This window comes from Diabrotica undecimpunctata, chromosome 2 (assembly GCF_040954645.1).
Source record: "Diabrotica undecimpunctata isolate CICGRU chromosome 2, icDiaUnde3, whole genome shotgun sequence".
NCBI classification, from domain to species: domain Eukaryota; kingdom Metazoa; phylum Arthropoda; class Insecta; order Coleoptera; family Chrysomelidae; genus Diabrotica; species Diabrotica undecimpunctata.
The window spans coordinates 66,823,698-66,846,731 of NC_092804.1; the positions used below are offsets into that span (position 1 = coordinate 66,823,698).

The window sequence follows — 23,034 nt, forward strand, 5'->3', positions numbered from 1 at the left end:
CATTTAATAAAGCAGTCTGATTTTTACGTTTACTTTCTTCTTCTTCTTCCTTTTTGTATGTAGGCTTTAAAGTCAGATTTCTTCTTCAATATTAATCTTCTAAATTGTTTAAATTATCGCACCATCTTTTTCTTGGTCTGCCAATACTTCGTCGTCCATTTGGTGACTTATCTCGTGCTATTCATATTATCCTATCATCTGCCATTCTACTTATGTGTTCGTTCCACTCCTCTTTCCGTTTTGTCACCCATCCATTTATGTCTTCTATATTGCATTCTCTTCTTATATTTTCGCTTCTCTCCCTATCCAATAGACTTTTGGCTGATATTCGTCGAAGTATTTTCATCTCTGTTTCTAGTAGTCATCTCGTTTTAGATGTATTAGGTCTTGTCTCCGCCGTGTATGTTAATACATATAAGTCCAAATGCTGCTTTATAGATTCTTGTTTTTGTATCTTGTCTTAGGTGTTTGTTCTTCCAGATTGTGTCATTAAGAGATCTCGCCGCTTTACTTGCTTTTAAGCTTTGTTGTCGTACTTCTTCTTTAACAACTCCGTAACTAGTTATGTTCCCATTATGTACTTAGTTATATTCCCAAATATCTAATCCTTGCTTCCTGCTTTAATATTTTTTCATCAATTTCGATTTTACATCATAGTGGGTATTTAGATGTTGTCATACATTTGGTTTTTTTCTGCTGATATTTAATCATATTGTATTTCTTGGCTGTTGTATTGAAGATGTGTGTTAATCTTTGGAGCTCATCTTCTGCCTCGACGATTAATTCGGCGTGGTCTGCATAACATAATATTTGGATTTCTTTGTTCCCCATTCTGTAACCATGGCCTTTACGTACTGCTTGTATTATTTCGTTCATTATTATATTAAAGAGAAGTGTAATACTCGAACAAATCGCTGTAGATTGCGTTTTTCAGATAATTGCCTTAACTAAAACTATTACAATATTATACCAAAAAATAATAAACAGCTAACCTGTAATAGTTTCGAAAAAGTTATAAAAAATATCTCCTGGAACATTGCTTTTACTGCTTAGAAGAATATATGACTCATTATAGCACATCCACCGAACTTTTGCCATTAAATCATTTTCTGTTAATCTGTGTTCTTGTTTGAGATATTTTTAAGTTATGTTTTATATTTCTTTTTTTATATTATGTATTTTTTACTTACTACAGTAAAGTAGTTAAATAAATAAATCAAATCAAATCAAAAATCAAATGTCTCCGTTTTTAATGAAATTAAATCCAATCAACTTCTTTCTAATAAAGTTTGCTTTATAATTTGGAAGTTCTTTGGTCATATCTATTAAAGATATCATAAAATAGAGCGCTTGTTAATCCAATAAAGGTCTCAGACTCAACGCCAACACGGAAGTTCTCCACAACGATGGGCAGACCTTACCAAAAAGTACATTTTTAACAGTTTACTGAGGCGGCATATACAATAGTTGACCCAGACTAATGGAGAGACTTGTCAGGGCTCCCGGTCTAGATGGTGTTCCGTCTAGAGTGGTTGTACATCTGGGCCATTTGGAGCCCATAAAAGGGCCAGGATTCCTAGTCGTATGGGGCGGAATATTGGAGAGCGAGAGATGACTGAGATGATATTGGCCGAGATATTAGTTTCAATCGGTCAGTGGCAGCAAGAGTGGGGGTAACACGTAATGTGGAGAAGTAAACGAAGTCACTAATCCCGAACCTTTAAAGCTGGGTAGATTGTGAGCATAGGCAGCTGGATTATTCTCTGACGCAAATGCTCACAGGCCATGGCTGCTTCCGTAGTTTGTTAGTTTAGGTGAATGAAAGAAAAAAGTTTAAGAGAGAGTGTAACTGTTGAATGTTTAATTCAGTGAGAAAAATGGTGGAGAAATTGATGAGGGATGACTGGTGGTGGACACGGATCCACAAATTTATCAGGGAGCTGCTCTCTTCAAAAAACTAGAGGAGAAGGAACTCGCAACAGAATTTTAAAACTAGCGGGTAGCACCTCGTTGGATTCGAACTGTCGCAGGCTGAAATAGGAGAAAATGGGACACAGAAGATGCGAGAGAGATTGTAGCCTCGCTAAGGCAGGAAGTTGAAAGTCTTTGGTGGTTCGTGTGGTTGTGGTTTTTCTGATGAATGCGTGGGAGAAAGAATGGAAATCGGGTGATAGCAGTGAATCAAGAGATATGTTTTGCTTTAACCAGCCCTTCCATCCTAATACCTGTGACGGGACGAAGTATCAAAGATCTAACTCCCTAGGGCAGCTCGTGCTGGCACAACTTCGTTAGAGTATTAGAAACCCAACACTACCTGTGTGAGGCACAGGTGCCTGTATGCAGATTTTTCTTCTTCTCCTTAAAGATGTTAAAAAAGACCAATGGAGAAAATAAGAAAGCATAGGTTAAGATGGTTATACGAGGAACTACTGATTTTCAAGATCGTGGAACAAGAACCATAGGTAAACTATAGAAGACCTGGTGGAAAATGCTTACGCAAGATATGTTAGTGAAGGGGGTTGATATTGGTATGATACAAGATAAAATATTATGTAGAAATACAATTCGGAAAGCCGCCTCAGTATAGAAATAAACATAATGATGATACATGTGTGATCTAATTAATTATAATTATTTTGAAACTTGTCATTTTTGCTTTATCTCAAAATGGTAAGTATATTAAAATATTCAATATCATTACGAATTTTATGATGGAAAGAAAAGAAATATTTACCTTGAACTGCTTGCTCTAGTGCTTTTTTCCTTGATGAAATTTGCATTTGAAAATTTGGCTGGTATTCTAAAAGCGCTCGAGCTAGTTTTGCTACTTTGGTCTTCAACGTTGGATCATCATGGGAGGCCAAAAGTCGTACTAGTTGCCATACAACTTGTTCTGCATTTATGTTCGGTCTTTGTCCCGATGATATTAATCTGGAAAAAGTACAATATTAACAATTAATCAAGTATGATTTAAAAGAGACAGTTTTTGAAAAATATTTCATAGCTATTATTTTGCCTATATATTCATATATAAAGGAATGTTGCATTAATGAAATAATTTTCACACAACTTTAAATTTACAGCGAAACATAATGCAAATCCGTTGCTCATCTTCGTCATAAAATCGTCATTTTCGGAGATACGAAGAACGTAAAAAACAATGTAGATAAAAAACAAAACAGACCGAACACTGTTACTCTTTTCCTGTTGTAGACAATGCAGAGACAAAAGTCTAACTAGATGTTTCTAGTTGGTAAAGTCGACCCAAGGGATATATTGCCCCTCACAACTCTAGCTCTTTCAATCTCCATAAGTTCTTCTTCTTCTCATTGCGCCGTCTCCTTTCGAAGGTTGGCGATCCAAATGGCAATTGTAGTTTTGGAAACTGCTGCGCGAAAGATCTCTGCGGATGAGCGGTCGAACCATCTCCTCAGGTCTTTCAGCCACGAGTTCTGGCGTCTTCCTACTGATCTTTTGCCCTGTACTTTTCCTTCCAGTATAACTTGAAGTAATTCATATCTTTCGCCTCCCAGCACATGACCCAAGTATTGCATTTTCCTCTCTTTGATTATTCTTAGTAATTCTTTTTGTTTACACATACGACGAAGTACCTCAACATTAGTAACTCTTTGTACCCATGGAATCCTCAACATTCGTCTGTATATATACATCTCAAAGGCATCTATTCTTTTTTCTATTTCAGAGTCCATTGTCCAACTTTCACAGCCATACAGTAAGACAGAAAAAACGTAACATCTGATCATTCGGATTCTAAGCTGTAAACTAAGGTCTGATCTTGTAAAAAATGTTTTAATGCTCATGAATGATTTCCTTGCTTGTTCGAGTCTTGATAGGATTTCTTTTTTTGGATTACACTGACTATTGATATTTGTTCCCAAATATTTTTACTCCATAAGTTGGGTTAGTGTAATATTGTTCGGTCAGCAGTTAATGTCGGTTTCAGACACCGACGCGACTATTTACGCACTCTCGTAAACCCTCAACGTAAACAAGGCAATAAAATTATAACCGTAATTACATTTACATGCCGTTATCTTATAATTTTGGTATTTGTAGATGAATGATGATGAATTGCAAAAGATAGGGAATCGTGGAAACAATTGGAGGAGGCCTATGTCCAACAATGGATGAATGAAGGCTGAAGAAGAAGAAGAAGATGATGAATGGCCTGTAGTAACATTTTATGCAATAATGAATATTGCTAGTATAAACAGCGAAATTATTTACGCGGCTAATAATCCGAATGTTAAAATGTTGAGAAGAAATTTCATTCATAATCTATCATATGAGCTTTTTACTCCACATATGCTAAATAGGTCAAATTCACCATATATTTCAAGACTGATGCGGTTACGTTCAAAAGAATTAACAAACCAAGATACCACGTAACATCCAATTGAAAACGAGCACATTGTAAGATGCAAATTTTGAGGATCTCGGAAGAACCGAATAACAAAATATAGCTGCAATAATTGCTGTGTTTTTTTTATGTTTAGAACACTTATTTGGCATATGTACGAACTGTAAATACTTTATTTTATCTTTGTACTGCGTTTTTAGTAGTTTATTACAGCAATGTCTTTTCATTTTTTTTTCAATAATTTTTAGAGCTGCAATTTTTTGCATTTTGTTTGTTCCTTCGTAAGGTTATATTTTTAATTTAAATAAAAACTGGTTTGAAATATGTAGTGCTATAATTTTTGATCTAAAGAAGTTAGCCTATAGTTAGTAATTACAGATTTTTTACCCAGCAAAACCGGTCTCAAGGACCGACGCGACCAGAGGATCCTAAATATATCATGCCCCAAATGTAGATTTAAAGATAAGAGAGTGTAATTACTTATTACTCATTGCAAATTAGTTATTTTAACCGTAAATAAAATCTTCAAATAAACTGCCCATACGGGTGTCTATAAGGTACAATTAAAAATATTTCATGTTTATGTTTATATACTTTTTTTTTATTTAGAAAATCGCATGTGTTTACGACTTCGGAAACGTCGCTCACTATCGCGTCTTTCGCACTATGGTCAGCAGTTTCGTTGCCTTTTATTCCTATATGGGATGGGATCCAGATAAAATCTATCTCGTTATGATCGATATAAGTCTGAAGAAGGACCATTTTAATTTTTTAAAGCGGGTTTTTTGGATACAGTTGTTGGATGCTTTGTATGGCACTAAGTGAGTCTGTTAAGATAATATATTTGCAGTTTGTTGTCAGATTGATTAGTTCTATGGCGCGATAGAGAGCATACAGTTCAGCTGTATAGATAGTACTAACATTAAATAGTATAAGGACCTTCTCTGGAGGTACTACAGACGCTCCCACACCTTTGGATGATTTTGAACCATCAGAGTATATCTGGGTATGATTTTTATAACGACTAAGAATTTTGAAGCTTCGATCGATGTCTTACATTGTTCATTCCACCAAGGAACTGGTTTATGTTTTGTACCAAGTGTAGTTTTTTTAATGGTTACCTCGGCTGCATCTAAGATGATGCTGAAGAAGGTTTCGATGTCTGTGTCAATATTGGTAAATATGTTACAGTTTGTGACAAAAAATTTCTATGATATCTTCAAATAATATCCAATTTGCTTCCTCCGTTTTCCAGTTAGAGGTGTTCTTTCCATTTTTTTAGTTTGTTTAGTTTAGTTTTTCCCTAGTTGTAAAAAAGTTTTAATTTTATTAAGACTCAGGGTCTGTGTCAAGTAAAAGGTCATTTTCATTGTTGGTAGAAGAGAGTTCGTCATTTAGGTGTTTTGAGTTTTTTTTCTAAGTTTGGTACATTTGATTTTAAGAGGTCTATCTGTTATGTGAGCATATAAGTTACTAATCATTCCTAGTAATCCAGTAAAATCATGTGTATAATTAGTTATAGTGGTGATGATATTTGGAGAACCTGGTGCATTTTCTAACAGATCTATAAATTGGTTGTTTTGTTTTTTTCTGACTGAGCTGGTGTATATGTTGAAGGTGCTGATGTTACGGACATGATGAATCCTCTATAAGCGATGGCACTTAACAAATCACAGTAAACTCCAAATTAAACTTTAAAATGCGGAGAACTTTTAAGTTCGTATTTACACTTTGACGTTTATTTGACGTTCCTTTATATACTTTTCTACTGTTTATATACATAAAGTATAAAACCAAAAATTTTATATGCGGAAGTGAATTTTAAATGAATTTTTACAATACATTTAAAACATTATTTTGTTAAAAAATCTCATTTTATTGCTAGTCAAATTTTTTTGGACTAAAAGCGGCATTTTTTTTAAATTGATATCATCCGTCCACGGGCGATATATCTCTAGGAGTCCACTATAATTGCGGTATACGGCAAGTTCGTGAAGGGTTAATAATTGTGTGACTTGAGTAACAAAAAAGGTAAACACCTACATATATTATCTGATTTTAATAATTTTTGTTATACATGTTCAGTGTCACTTACTAGTAAAATGATTGAACTTTTAGCTTGATTCCTTAACTTAGTGAAGAAGCTGGTCAACAAGGTGTTGAGGATCCAAGATTTCTAATACACTCATTGACAGCCTGGGCATCGTTCTGATGCCTCGCCTACCGCAACTTCGTGAACAAGAGCTTCTAAATGCTTCCGAGAGTGTTTTACATTCAAGAGCCTGCGACCTATCATGCCCCAGACATGTTTAATTGCGGACAGATCAGGCAATCGTGAAGGCCAACGTAAATGGTTGATGTGATATTGATCCATTAAGGCTTACAATTTTCTGGGAATATGCAGTCTGGCATTGTTTTGCTGAAAAGTTGGTTTTTCGATGATGTTTAGATCGGGCTGTCATATTACTTCTGCTGATGAAAATTATTAATGATAATCTGCTAACATAAGCAATAGCATCCCATAAAGTAACTCTTACGGTAAAGTGAACGTGCCGCTCTCTGTCAAATTGTGGGTCACGTCTTTCACTCACCTTTGTCCGACCATAGTGTATTCCCTAACAGAAGCAGGATCCGTCACTAAAAACCACCTGATTCCATTCCAGGTCCCATCGAATTGTTTCTCTATCTAATCATGCTTCCATGCTCTTAAAACTACTGATTTGCGATGACTCAAGTACTACCGAATCTGTTTTTTAGAGGCAGAAATATTGTAGCATTTTAATTTCCTTAATTTTAAAACGTTTAATGAAACTGTATTTTCACGTTAATCCTCTGTCTAGAAGTTAATAAATAAATTTTTTATCTGAATACAGATCAGTATTCATATTTCCCATGAATACGTGCAGTCTTCACCCTGTGTCTAGGTTATTTTTATGGTTCTGAACGCAGTATTTTCAGCCTCACCTATAATTAATTATGTGTGGGTTTGAATATCCATAGTTCCCATGAACACTTGCATGTTTCTTTCTTAATCTAGTCAACTCAAGAGCGATCTTACCTAATATCTAAAGATTTACTTTGAAAAATTAAAGGCAAATATCGAGCACAATTGTAATAATCAAATCTTGCCCAAGTACTTTCGCTTTCTACAGCATGATCAGGGGCATTTCGTCAAATTTGGGCTATCCAGCAAGCGCAGAATGTAATAAACATGAAATTGTACATAACACATGTGTTATGTACAATTTATGTTTCAATTTCATGTTTATTACATTCTGCGCTTGTTGGATAGCCCAAATTTGACGAAATTCCCCTGATGATGCTGTAGAAAGCGAAAGTACTTGGGCAAGATTTAATTATTGAAATTGTGCTCGATATTTGCCTTTAATTTTTCAAAGTTCATTTATGCGAGCATTCAACTTTATATCAATCTAAAGATTTAACTAGCTTTGGCTATAATTAAAAGTTAGAGTGTAGATTTTTCCATGACTTTTCCGAAAATCACTACTTTTACCTTATACCTGTATATCCCTCCCCAAAAATCAATTACCTTAGGCTAGAAGTTATAGAAGAGCAAAATCCAATTTCAGTCTCATTTGTTTTGGTCATATCAGCTTTCTTCGAATGTCACTGAACTGTAGTGTAAATGTTTAATAGTTCTATATCTTCTTTATACGGTTCTATTCTTTTTTGGGTTATTTTATTAGGAATATAAATTTTTCATTCAGAATTATTATTTGAAGGACAATTTTTGTTTTTTGAATATAGTGTATTTAATTACGGATGTATTTATGTATTATGTCTGATGACTTAAGTACTTAAATTATTTTATTTCATATATTTTTAATTATATATTGAAGAGTAATGAAACATGTCTTGGACAGAAATGAAAAGATTTTACGTTTTTAACGAAATTATAGCTCACAGTTAATTATTTTTGTTTATTAATTTTAAGACATTAAAACAGATTGTTAAAAAAGTAACCTATTATTCAATAATTTTTCTTATATTCCAAGAGCTGTAATCCGTTTACTTATAAATTTAATGACGACAATGTTTATTACTTTTTTTTTAAGATTTGATAAATACATGTTGGCTAATTGTTGAAATTGACATGTATTTGTTTATATTTTTTGAGCATGTAATATTTCATTATTTTATTTAAATAATAATAATGTATTGACGATAAAACTATTTTAAAGTATTTTATTGAATATGCGAAATGCCTAATGTTTAGTTTATTATTCTTTAGTTCCTTTATAAGTTTCAGCTTAAAACTTATTGGCGCCCATTTTATTTTGCAGTTAAGCTGTATTCCGTGTTTCTTATTTTTTTCTTGTCAAACTGTTATCTTATCTTATCTATCATTGATCTATATGTATTTAATCTGTACTTTTCTATTAATTTATATCCTTACAAAACATCAATGAAGGTTCCGAATTGAGCAACGTGGTCTTCGTTAAGTCTTGTCGTTCTGTGGTCCCACTGTGACGTCAGTACCACGCTTGTTCACACTGCAGTATACTGCGTACGAATTTGTTGTTCTTCCTAGTCAGTTCTCTTATCGATAGACCGGCTTCACGCAACACGACAATTCGACCTCTCTCAAAGTCACTAAGCTAGCAAACCCAATAAATTCTAAACACTCTACGCTATTTTAAACAATAAAAAAAGCTTTTCAATCAGCTACACAAAATTTAAAATTGAACTAGCACCGTAAATTAAGCAAAAATCAATGCTTCTTTATCACCAAATAAATCATGCAGCTACCACAAAAACTTCACAGATAAACTTGAAAATTTGATCACTTGTTATTCATGACAAGATCGAGAACCTTTTTTTTTCTTCTTCAGCCTTAAGTAATCCAACTTTGGACATAGGCCTCCCCCAAATCAATCCAGTGTCCTCTATTTTGCGCCACTTGCTTCCAGTTGTGATCTCGACCATCGAGAACTATATATATGTAAAAAAAGATTGAATTCTAATAAACATACGTGTAGGTGTTTACCTTTTTTGTCACTCAGTATATTTGTATGTATTAAAACTTGAACATTTGTTCGAAATGTGATATTTGTAATGTAATAGGTATTCTTTAAGCGAAATAATAAAGGTAAATAAAATTAACTTAACATATAAATTCTTTTTTTTTGCGCAAGGAAGCAGTGTAATTGACCTTCAATGTTTGTTATTTGATTACTCCAATTCTAAATTCCAATACCATTACAAAACCAGAAACATATTAACCAGTGTTTTATTTTATGCAAAATCTCCGTTAGTTTTAGCCACAAAAGTGTTACAGGAAGAAATGTTTATTACCGTTTTACACGTTTAAGTTCAACAATAGTAACAGAGTAGTTGATGTTTTACAGTTAAACTAATTCTGTGGGACAAGAAAAATCATTTCTTCATTTCTTTAAAACGAATGTTTTAAAGACTACTTTATCTTGTCAACAATTATCATAATGTGATATTTATCTTTCATCTGTCGTTATAGAAAATTACAAGGCAAATTGTAAGATTGAACAATCTCGTGTCAGTTTTAGGTCAAAAGGCACATTGTAAACATTTGAAGTTAATGTAAACTGCATGTGTACCGTAATCACGGGTCAGTGGTAAAGGTAAACGATCTCAAAATATTCGCAAACGATATAATAGACGAAATAAACAACACTTAATCAGCGACATTAATTATCCTCTACCACATGCTAATAAGTATTAAAAAAGCCACAGAAAATTTACACTAACTAAATAAAGTGAATAGTTAGTAGAGGTTTTTCACTGATGTACAGGGTATTTAGAAAGTAATTTAAAATATTTTTGTGTACGATTAGTTTAGTTATTATATAATATATATATACATATATATATATATATATATATATATATATATATATATATATATATATATATATATATATATACTCATGGGGGTCAAAAATATCGAATAAGTAATTTGGAATTTTCCAATTTTTTCTGTAGTCACTATTATTTCAAAATAATTTTAGATTATTGATGATACTCATATAGAGGCTGATTTATTCAACTGTTTTGAAATAATTTGACGTTTATTCTGACGTTTATTCAGCGTTTAGTGCCATTCGTACATTCTATCATAAAAAACGTTCTTTACTTAAAGGAAAAAGCATACTAATTCTGTTATTTTTAATTAAATATATTTAGTTTAGTTTAATTAAATATTGTTTTGATTTTTTTTTGGCGTAGACTTTTAGACTTTTAGTCATTCAGCCAGACTCAACATGGTAGAAATGGTTGTCTAAGTTTATATTACAAACATAACAATATAAAAACATAATAAACAGGTAAACAGGGTCACTCTCTTCTCGCCTAGGGGCCCATCAAGGCATTTTTTTTTAACATACAACACTAGGCCACGGTAAGAAAGGAATTTAAACAATTGGGCTAAAAACAAAGGTTACGTTATTAACTAATGTATAATTATTTACATGGATATTTTACTATCTTTTAAAATATAACTAAGGAATCATACACTGCTCTCGAGTCTAGTGATAATAGGTACTGAAGGTTCCAAGGGGCTAATATATTGTGTTTATGTAAATTATTTATTAATCTGGATGAAATTATAGTATTTCTGGGGCAACTGGAAAATATATGATCTAGGTTTCCTTCTTCTGTACAAAATTCACATTGACTATTATCTAAAACCTTAAGTTTAAATAAATGTTTGGGGTAACAAGCATGTCCAAATCTCAGTCTTATGATCGTGGTAACATATTTTCTAGGTACATTAAACAACTTATACCAAGGAGTTTCAGGAATATCTGTTTGAAGAGAAGTGTATCTATTTGGGCTAACAATGGAATATTCCTTCCATATATTATCCCACCTTTGGAATAATCTTAATTTTAAAGAAGCCAGAAAGTCACAAGCTAGTTTTGATTTAACTAAGTTTAAAACAAGTATGCCACTAATTCGACCCTGGGATAAAGCCCAAGTAGCACAGATTTTAATTTTGTACGAGGAAGGATATACACAAAAAGATATCGCTACGTCTCAGGAGAAGTCAATCTATAGTTTCGAATATTTTAAAAAGTTACCGCGAAATAGGATATTTTGTACAAAGGCCTGGTCAAGGACGCCCAAGGTGCACAACCGCAATTGATGACCGTTTTTTGGTTCGTAGTTCTGCACGAAATTGCTCATTGACATCGATGCACCTTCTATAAATGAGCTACTAAATGTTAAACAAGTTAATGTGACTTCAGAAACAGTTAGACGAAGATGAAAAGAAGCAAACTTAAAGCCAAGACGCTCTGCCAAAGTTCCACGTCTTCTCCAAAATCGTAAAGCTAGTTGTTAAAAATTTGCAAGAACACATATTCAGCGGAATATCGACAACTGGAAAAATGTTCTTCTCACTGATAAGACTAGAATTCTATTATGCAAGCTAGATGGTCTTACAGAAGAGTTAGAGAACGACTCGCCACCTGAAATCTCGCCCAGACCGTTAGTTTGGAGGTGGTATTAAGGATTTTTAATAACAATTTTTGTGGTATTGGTTGCGAAGGTATTGGTTGGTAGGTACACACCGCGCTTGTGGAAGTGATTGAATGGATGACTGTTGACTCTTACGTTCAAAACATCGTGGGAGATCATGTTTTGCCATATGTTGATTACTTTGAATATAACAGATTTATGTTAATGCACGATAATGCACATGCCACTGCTATAGTGGGTAATTACCTTGATGAGGTCCAAATTCGAAGATTGGATTGCCATTGTTTAGCTTGGATTTACATCCAATAGAGCACATATGGGATCAGCTAAACCGCCGCATACGACAAAGAAATCCTGTTCCAAATACGATAGAGCAGTTTCGGCTTGCTACACAGGATGAATGAAATGCAATTTCACAAGGATATGTCCAAAATTTACTTGCAAGCATGCCGAGTAAGATGCAAGCAGTAATAAGAGCTAGAGGGGGAAATACTCCTTACTGATCATGCACTTCTTTCAGTTAAAAAGAATTATTAAGGCAATTTAAACCAGCAATTAAGTTTAGAGTAAAATAACCTTATTTACCTAAAATTGAGCATTATTTCTTCGCATTTTTTTTCTAAAATAAACTCTTTTTCGCACTAAACGACTTGTCCAGAATTTATTTTGAAAAAACAAAAATTTTAAATTTTCCAAAATATGTGTGTGTGATGAGTTTTGGCGTTAAATGTATAAGGGATCCATTATTACCTTTGCCTTTATCCCTACCCACCGGTGTGTATTTACATGACGAGGGTTCAAAGCTTAAAATTGAAATAAAAAAAAAACATTATTGATCAAAACAGCGTATGAATATATATTTTTTTAAAATTTGGTGGGCAATGTATCTTTTGAGAAAGTAATACCTTAACATCAATTAACTTTTGAAAAATTAAACCAGTTATGAGCCCGCAGAGTTAGGTAAGATTTTCCTCAATTTTATATATAACTCGAGAAATGTGTAAGTGAGGGATTCAGCAGATACTTTATGAAAAAATTCTTTTATCTACCAATAATACACTAATAACTTTTGTTTTTAAAATTTCCACAAAATTTATTATAATTTATTATCACTACAGCTGTTTCGACAGATTTCGTTTTTCAAGTGATTTATTTTTTATATGAGTTCACACTTTATAGTTTCTCACTGAATAACTTGAGGAGAAGAGAACTGTTTGTTTCCAGTTGGCTATTCATCATTATAGCTGTATTTTTTAATTCATTAATTTCCATATATTCTAATAAAGACAGCTTAAGGCCTTTATTTTGAATGTGACGAATTTGAAAAGCTGCAAATGCAGATCTCTTTTAAGTAAAAACTTTTTAAAGCTTTATTATCTTTAACTTTAGAACGTGAAAGACGTAACAGTAAATTTGATGAACGTTGATTGATTAAAGCCTACCATACAGTTTGTGTAGTTTTTAATCATAGAAACAATCAAAAATGTAATAAAACCTTCCCAGAAATATTGAGTATTTCAAAAAGAAAATGAAAACTCATTGACTCGCTTAAAAGAGAAATATATTGTTTTCAAGTAAATGGTAAGTCATGGTAAAAATCCAGCATCGACATAAATTTCTGAAAGCTTGAATGTTTGTTATATGTAGCTTTTACAGAAAAGTATCAAAATTCTCATATGGATGGTAAATGTTAGCGCCGAGTCTTCAAAAAAGATTTTCCCCAAATTAACTTTTAAAAGGCCAGAACAAATAATATATGCCGAACCTGTAATAAACTAAAGGCTGATATAAATACAATAAGTAGTAAAGCAATAATTTTTTTATTTCTAAAAAATATTTCCACCATAGAAAGGCAGAAAAAGCAAGTTCAGTAACAACTTTTACCATAAACGATCAACAAGTTCTATTCATTGCCACACTAACGCATACTAATATGTTTTAGTCTAGACTTTTCTCAAATTTATGTAGCAGATGGAGGTGTATTGATGTAGGAGATATAGGAAGAATTTTTATTTTCGCTGTTAAAAAAGCTTTCTATGAAACAATTAATTTGAAGATTCTACATCAAAACGTCAAAATAAACTTATTTTAAAGTAAAATTGTCACTTATTCCCAATAAAAAGAGAAAATTGCATTAAGATGCCAGAATAAAAGAGCCTCAAAAACTACTGATCAAATTGTTTGTAAACCATCCATTTCTAGTAAAACTTAGTCATCAGCAGATGTTCAGTTATTGATAACTACTCCATTTACAATAATACCTTCTATTCTGTCTTCTACAACTTCTCCAAAAATCTTTTGTGTATATAAATATAACCAAGGCGGGAGAGCACACAGTCCTATCAAATTCCTATCATAATAAGAATTTTTCAGATGTCTGATCTTGAATTCTAGTACCAGCTGTCAGATTCCAGTACAAACCAGATATTATCCAAATATCTCGTCTCCCCAGACCTATATTATTCAAAAGAACAATTAACTTCTCATGTTCAACAGTGTTAAATGATTTCTAGTATTCGACAAAGCAGATGACATGTCTGTATAGAATCTGAATGCTAAATATCCTTTACTTGTGTGCCAAAACCACTTTTGAACCTAAACTGGAATTTGCTAATATGTACTTTCTTACATTTGGCATAAATATTATTCCGGAGTAAATTATTTTCAGATATAACTTTGGTACATAGCTGTATTGGTCTTTACTTTTTGCAATACTTGCTATTAGCTTTTTTATGTGTCGCCACGAATATTGATTTAAGGGATTACACCAGTTTGACAAAGCCTTATTGGAGTGCGATAGGTCTATCTTCTTCAAACCTTTTCAAAATCTCTATCGGATAATGGTACCTTTACGGGTTTAATGAGTGAATGAGTAATGAATTCATTCTTAGTGATATTCGTACCGTCACATGCAGTAATATTGTGTGAGGTACTTGTTTAATTTACAAAACTATTTTCAATGTATTTTTAGTGTATAGTTTAAGAATTTGGTGTTCTTTATGCATAAGAATGTTACTATTACACTTTTTATATATACCTGATGTCTCTCTAATTTAAATATGCATATTAAATGAGTCGTGTTTAGCTTTTAGCTGTTCTCTATCCATGCATTGTTCCGTTAACCATTCTTCCTTCCCTTGTCTAATTTTAGACCTAATTCCTTTTTGTATCTCTTTGTACCTGTATCCCTGTATAAATCCTTTATAATTACAACAATTTTTGAGTATTTTTATACACCATTGCTGTGTAGCGTATCGTCTTTTATTATTATTTAATATTTTACTCCCGTCTTTGGCTAACGCATCTCGGTAATACCTAGAATATTTATTAGGAGTCTTTCATCTCTCTGATCCGATTATGCGTTGTCTCACTTTTAAATAAGCTGCAAAGAGTCATGTTGCTATCTTTATCATGACCTAACCGGTGATTATTATCACCCTAAGCTTATTGAAAGAGCTGCCGTCGGAACTGAGGGGTATGGTTTGATTGTTATCGAACATACTAAAGATTTTCTTAAAATGCCATTGTGCCGTTGAACTTGCACGCAGTTTCATCCGCCTATAGCAGGAATTTCTCTAAGGATATCTCCTACGGGTAACAGTTCGGTATACTTTGCTCTATATTTCTCGCTTATTTCTAAAGATCTTGAGAATCTATAGGAAGGATGAAATGTCTGACCTATAAGTTCTCAAAAGCGTAAAAAATAAATAGCATTGATAATTAAAACAAAAACTACAGGATCTATGACAGTTTAGATTTAGATATAAATACCAATTGTATCATATCATACACAAAGAAAGAATTGGTGCAAGCGTAGTATACGGAGGAGGATATATGAACTGTTTCATTAAAATTACAATAATGATATCCAGCCTTCATAGCGGAAAGAACTGATGGAGAAGAAGAAGTCAAAAAAATAGGAAATGGGTTTTTCAAAGAAGACATGGTTGAAGACGCTTAGACGAGATACGTCTGTCAAGACGATTAACTGGTACACTTTACATTGGAGAACCAAAAAAAAAAATGCTAAATAATAAAACAACTTATATAATCAGATTATCTTAAATAACATGTTGGAAATAACCAGCTGAAAATTGCTAAAGAAAATTTAAAAAAAAGTTGTTTGAATAAATTTGAACCTACTCTGCATTACATGTTTTTTTTTTAATATTCTATTTCTCACTAACATAAAAATCATAATGAAGTAACAAACTTTCGTTCGACTATCTTGGTGGTGCAGTGGTTAAAGCTACATCACCTTTTCGTTGTCATAGCACAAAGCAGAGTCAAAAGAACTATATCGAACTGGATGGAATGGATGAAACGTAACCATTAGAATGAACAAATGGCTCCTAAACATTCTAAGGCATTTATACAAGAACCTTAGAAATAAAGATCCAAAGACCTACTAGATATGAACAGGAATGATCTTCGAATTATTGTAGGTCTCCAAAAAGTGCGGATTGAAGATATTGTAGCTAAAGACGAAACGGTGGAACACTTTCTGTGCAACTGCCCAGGGTTGAATAGGATAAGCCTCAAAACATTTGTACATTATCAACTCCAGTCCTACAACTTCGCAGAAGTACCACCACATGCCTTATAATAGGCTGTGTTAAAAAGGCTGGAATGAAAGTACAACTGTAATCTAGGGATGAGCCGCAATATACCCCTTAGGTGGAGTGGAAGGGTGGTTATCCCACTCATATTGAACCTAACCTAACCTAAGTACCCTATTCGCTAGAGTACGGAACAAAAACGTTTGTCGCAACGCATAATACACTCTCTGAGAAGTCCAGATCCATTAGACTAAAATATAATTGTAGGGCAAAAAAATATCCCAGGTCGCAGTAAGGAAGGGCGAAGTGCCTACTAAGTTTAATGGGCAGTTTATCTCCAATTTATAATGTAAAAATCGGGATTATTTTTTCATTTATTTTTATATTTCACATAAACTTAAAACTCAAATATCATATTATTAATTCAAATAAATATTCAAATATTAATGTTTTTGCAGACTTAAAAGAAGAAATAATATTCTCAATATATCAAATAATTAATAATATTAAAAGTCTGTCATATGTAGAAAAGGTAGTCACGAATTTTTTTTTAATTCACGAGATCGGCTTTTGACCCACCGACCGGTCGTCAGTCATCAGCCATTAACCTAGAAAATTTTTGATTGAATTAACAACTGCAACAGGTAATTTCGTTATTTTTTAATATCACAAACGTCGTTTGAATGGGATATTTCTACAGTTTTATTTGGTAAATTACGTACCAAATCTCTAATTAAATTAAATTTGAAACCAGGTAGAGAATCGAAAGGTATGTATTATCAAGAAAAAGTGTATAAGCTGCCAGTAACAACTGTATTTTTATAATCTAGGTTAAATATTGTTTGGCAAAATTATTTTCTTTATACAGTACGCGTCTCAAACGCGTCCAAGTATATTCTAAAATATCATTATCATCATAACCTTGATAATCTTGTAATCCCATAAGATTATTCCCACACCTGGGAGTGTAATAATTAATAATCCTATTTTTTGAGTGGTGGATTATTCGCAGCTGTGGTTATTCACTTTAATTTTTTTCGATCCCTGTATTGAACTTTTCATTCTATAACTTTCATTTCTCTTATGTCGTCTTCCACGTCATCTATCCATTTTTTCTTTTTCTTCCTCTTCTTCTAGTCTATAGTGAAATCAAATTGGATATACTTCGAAGCATTTCTTTGTGGTCTTTTCAGTATATGTCCGGTCCATTCTAGGAGGAGTGCTTTGATGCATTTGAACATCTTTTCTCACTTTAGTTCGATTTATATTTCCATGTTCGTTTTAAGTCGTTTCTCACCCTCTTTTCTTATATTGGGGCCTAGTTCTGCATTCATATTTTTTTCTTCAAATTTTAGTAAATTATTTTACTCTTATTTCCTCTTATTTATCGTTGTTTTTTTTTTCATAGCATACATAACAACTGGTCTAATTAAGGTTCTGTTCAGATTCATTTCTAGATTTTTGCTTAATGTTTTGCTTCTTGGCAAATTTGGTGAGTACAGTTTCAAACCTATAGTTTGATGTGATCAGGTGTGTGTGTGTGTGTGTGTGTGTGTGTGTGTGTGTGTGTGTGTGTGTGTATGTGTGTGTGTGTCTTTTATATCTTCATATATTTTGTTTTATTCTCATTTCTCTCCATAACTATTGTTTTCGCTTCCATTTCTAATTTTTCTAATGCTTTTATTAGAGCCATTTTTTTGTTTGCTATGATGGTCAGATTATCTACGTAGGCTGTTATTTGGAATAAATTGGTAATAATATTTTTCTTATCCAGCTTTGCCTTCCCCATTATTGCTTCTAGTATTGGGTTCTAGTCTTCTATTGTTTAACCTGATTATGGATGAAATAATAAAAAAGTAATAACTAAAACAGGATAACAAATGGAAGAAAAACAACTTAAAATAATATGCTATGTAGATGACCGTTGTTTGGTATAAGTGCCTTTGTGGAATATTCCGTTTGCTTAGCCGCCCAATCCTATATATTTTTATAGTGAATATATGTTTCTGCTGCCAATAGATTCAAAGTTGCGAAATCCCAGCCTGAGAGACTAGTTGTTAAAAATTATATCCTTTTTACAAGCCACACAAGCATTTGGATAATTCAGGTTGTACCAATTTTATTTTTTTATTGAACAATAAAGATTATTTATGATCTAAATAACATTGATCTGATTTATTATCGGTCTTTTAATTAAATAAATATCTACATAACATATAAATATATATAATAGATTTTTTTTTATATAAGATTACTATTCTTCTATATAATAGATTTTTTTATGTGAACGAATTTCGAAATTTGGGATAAAGTATGATTTTATTTTCATATTTCTCAGTATTTCTCATTCATAATCTAATGCCAACATATATAATATATGTTTTCTTACTATATGATTAGTTCCGTATCAGTACTTCTCATTTGTACTTTAATACCTAAGCACAGACTGCTTATTTATTTTTCGAGATGATGTAATTCTCCTAGAACCTCTTAATAACTTTTTGTTTGTTACAAATTAATAAAGGTTAGTTTTGTTAATACCTTTATTTTAAATTTTTAATTTTATTTCTTTGTCTGAGCTTGTTTCCTTAAACTGGTAAACTGTTAAAGATGGTGGCCCATTCATTTTAATTTTAAAGATAATATAAACAGCGTGTATATGAATTTTAAAAGAACCACGCCCAATTTCTTTGAGGCACGAGCAAAAGGCCCTAGAATATTTATGTTCATAAGTAAATAGTTTGCTTACATTACATATTCAGTGGCAACAGTGTTAACAGTGTATAAATTATCCATCACAACTCATTACCAGTAGTATATGAACATCTAAAAAAACCTAACGTTTGACAAGTCAATGTAAACAAGCATTTGTGGAAAAATTAAGTAAACATGTATTTAAGTATTTTTGCTTATGATCTTTCGGTTATAACTTTATATAGCTAAGCTGAGGTACAGCTGAGATTGAAAAAATATTTTAGTATAGCAAACTTCTTCATTTTTATATCTGATACATTCTAATATTCTAAAATACTTAATTAGTACTAAGATTTGAATGGTCAGTCACAATATGGATACATACTAAAATACCATGATTAATGAAAATATTTAATAAATACATTATTTAAAATTGTAAGACCATTTAATACTTCACTATTGGGTATCTATGATTCAAGTGACAACTTTGTGTTTTACAAAAAATTATATAGGTTATCATTTAAAAATTAAAATCATAAAATGTTGATACTAAAACCATTCATTACATATTAAGACCTCAATTACAAATAACGGTGTGATGTGATGATATACCATCAGAAAGAAGTTGGTGTATCAATTATTAGGATTCTGCGATTTTACTACTTTGAAATAAATAATTTTGTACTAATGTGTCCCCTTTAATTAGAATTTAACACTAAAATTATGTATTCATACTTTTATAATATAAAAATGTTTAGTCTTGTAATACATAATGGTTGGACAGGACCACCATATAATAAAGGTTACTTCGTTTAGTACTTCCATCTTTATTTATAACAGAAATTTATAATACTTTTACATACTAATCGTTAACATTTAAAATAGTACTTAATTAAAGTAGAAGAGAACTACATCTCGACCTCGAAGTTATCGACCCTACTTATTAGCCCAATTTAACAACCCAACTCTACAACTCAACGCAACGCCACTGTTCTTAATTCAATTATTACCGCCTTTATATCCGTCTTTACATTATGACGTGATCAATTAATATTGTGTATGTGTAAGCAATGTTATGCTTGGATTACTTGCAACTGTGCAAAACTGAGGTGTTTGTTAAAATTAGGTATTTACTAAACTTAGCCCAGTTAGGGCGTCCCGGATTCTTGATTAAAAACAATTTCAATTACACAATGAGAGATGAAAAAATATGACTAATATTTATTTAAGAATTTTTATATATTAGGAATATCACACTTTGCATCTAAATCAAAATCAAAAAGATAAAAAGATATGTGCTTGTTTGACAATTACTACTCTAATATTTATATTTACAATTGTCTGTTGTTAATATGTAAACTTTTATGCACTTGATTTCAGAAACTTTAGTAGGTAGCAAGTAAGATAATTAAATAAACTTTACTGCATATCACCAAAATAAAAACTAAAGATGAAAACTACAGCTAAGAATTTTTTAATACCCATCATGAATCATAAGTAGATAACATATTAAAAATTCCAATTGTTTACCATTTACTAATACATTCTTCACATTACATCTAAAAGTTATTCCGAAGTCCATAATCTTTGCAGTTAAAACTTTGTAAATGGAACAAAAGTAAAAATATAAAAGAATGCTTCAGAAAGTGAAGCTGGTAAAGTAATATTTATGTGTTTTTATGTTAAATACTAATAACAACTAATTATGTTAAATATTGTGTTTATATGGCATTAAGCCACAATTAATTGTAATGATAATTACATTTTTAACAACAAAAATTTGATGTTTCGATTTCAACCCCGGAAATCGTTCAAAAAAGATTATTTAGATATTTATTATTTTATATTATGTAGTTGTTTACTGGGTATGTTATTTAACAAAATTGAAAAATTGAAAAGTGACATACTTGGCAGCGGTGTTATAGGCAACAGCGATGCTTTGGCTGAAAAGATATGAAGGTGAATTTTTGCCCTATGAAACTTCAAAATCTGATTATTCTATGTATTCTGCATTATTATTGTGATATATGCATTTGTGTGTAAGAGAGTGTTGGTGTATTGTGTACGTATGTTGTGTATATGATTAAAGACGAGTACCTCAGATTTTCTTAATCCGCTATTATTGGTATATTCTTGTTGTCGTTATCTTCTTTCAGTAATGGCCACCAAAGCTTTCTACATTCTGCTGATGGGTTCAATTTAATGCTACTCGTCTTCAGTTATACAGAATAACATAGTCAACAACATATGTTCGTGTTATATATAAAAGTAACGCTAAATAATATAGCGACTATCGACTTATTAGATTAATGAGTCACACCTACTGATATTGTTCAATGCCTACTCTGAATCAGTGTTTTAAATAATCGTAGCGAAGGTGTTATATTCGGTGGAACATTATTTATATTAGATACGCAGATGATACCGCCATAATGGCAAAGAGTCTAGAAGACCTTTAAAATCTTAAACGCAGTTACTCAAACTCAATCTTATTGAATGCAATGAAAACGACTTAATTATTAATGCAAAGAAAATAAAATGGATAGTAATCGGAAAAATTAATACTAAAGACTAAATCTGGATAACAAAAGCCCAGACAGGGTAAAATGCTTTAGATATCTAGGTAGCTACAATGACTGCAGAGTTGAGAGCGACGGGGACATTTCGATCAGAATAGAACTTTTACGCAAAAGCTTCATTAACTGACGTCTGTATTATGCAATAGAAGTCTCATGAGCACGTGTCTAAGAGTGCTAAAGTGCTACGTCTGCTCTGCTTTACTTTATGGGCGTGAAATCTGGACAATAAAAGTAAAAAATCTAAATAGATTGAAAGCGTTCGAGATGAGATGTTACTGTCGCATGCTTAAAATCCCGTGGTCAACACAAAGGTCGAGAATTTATCAAAATGGGAAAGATCTAATACTGCGGTCATAAAATGAAGAAACCTAAATATTGCTTTCTTCTTTTTTACGTGCCATATCAGAATTACCCGATATTAGTGATCACCATTGCGAAGGTTTCTCGATCTTCTGCCACATGGAATAATTGTCCTGCATTTGAGTCGTTGTAGTATTCTATATCGATTTCCTCTCACAAATTTTTCGATGTTTAACGGTCTTTCACAATTCTTTATGTTTGTTGATCCTCCTTAGTAATTGCTCATTGGTTTTTCTTGCTGTCCAAGGTATCTTTAGCATTCGTCTACGAATGCACATTTCCAATGCTTAAATTATGTCCATTCTTGATACTTTTAGTGTCCACACTTTTGCTTCATATAAAAGTACAGACCAAATATAGCACTTAACTATTCTTTGTCTTAGTTCTGAACTGAGCTATTTTGCGTTTTATTTCTATGTCTGGATATAGTTGGTCCTTTATGGCAGTTCCCAAATATGTAATCATATAAAAATTTTTTAACTTGAATTCCATTTAATTGAAGTTCTGCATCTGGATGTGTATTATAATTAAAGACTAAAAATTTGGTTGTTGCTTGAGTTCATTTTAATGTTAATTTCCTCTCCTACTTCGTGAATACAATCAAGCAAAATAAAAAAATTGGAATATTTAAAATTGACACACTTGGCAGCGTTGTTAATAACTTCTACTTAAGCGCCAAAACAACTCTCCTGGCTGCAAAGACTGAACAATAGATAGGTCTAACGGTCAAGGAATTGTTTCATGTAGTGAAATATACAAATCATTTTAGTGAGGCTTTAGATCATGACCAGATGCTATTGCTATGAGTGGATAACAGTATTGCAAAGAGATAATAATTATTTTATTTCACTGAAACAAAAGTTTTATTTTTAAAGAGCCAATCATATCGCATATACACTCCCGCACTCATATTTTTTATTTATGAATATTATTTTGTCCAAATCTTGACTTTGACAATTAAACAAAAATACTTTTCTGAAAATTG

General features: G+C 32.0%; 1 protein-coding gene across 1 annotated transcript in view; it reads right to left on the reverse strand.

Annotated features, from left to right (window-relative positions):
- The window catches only part of LOC140434643 (uncharacterized), a 335,946-nt gene that overhangs the window by 279,511 nt on the left and 33,401 nt on the right, over positions 1–23,034 (reverse strand). Inside the window, exon 2 of the mRNA XM_072523057.1 lies at positions 2,735–2,931. Within this exon, the coding sequence (XP_072379158.1) occupies positions 2,735–2,931 (197 nt within the window). The remainder of the gene's footprint in view (positions 1–2,734; positions 2,932–23,034) is intronic.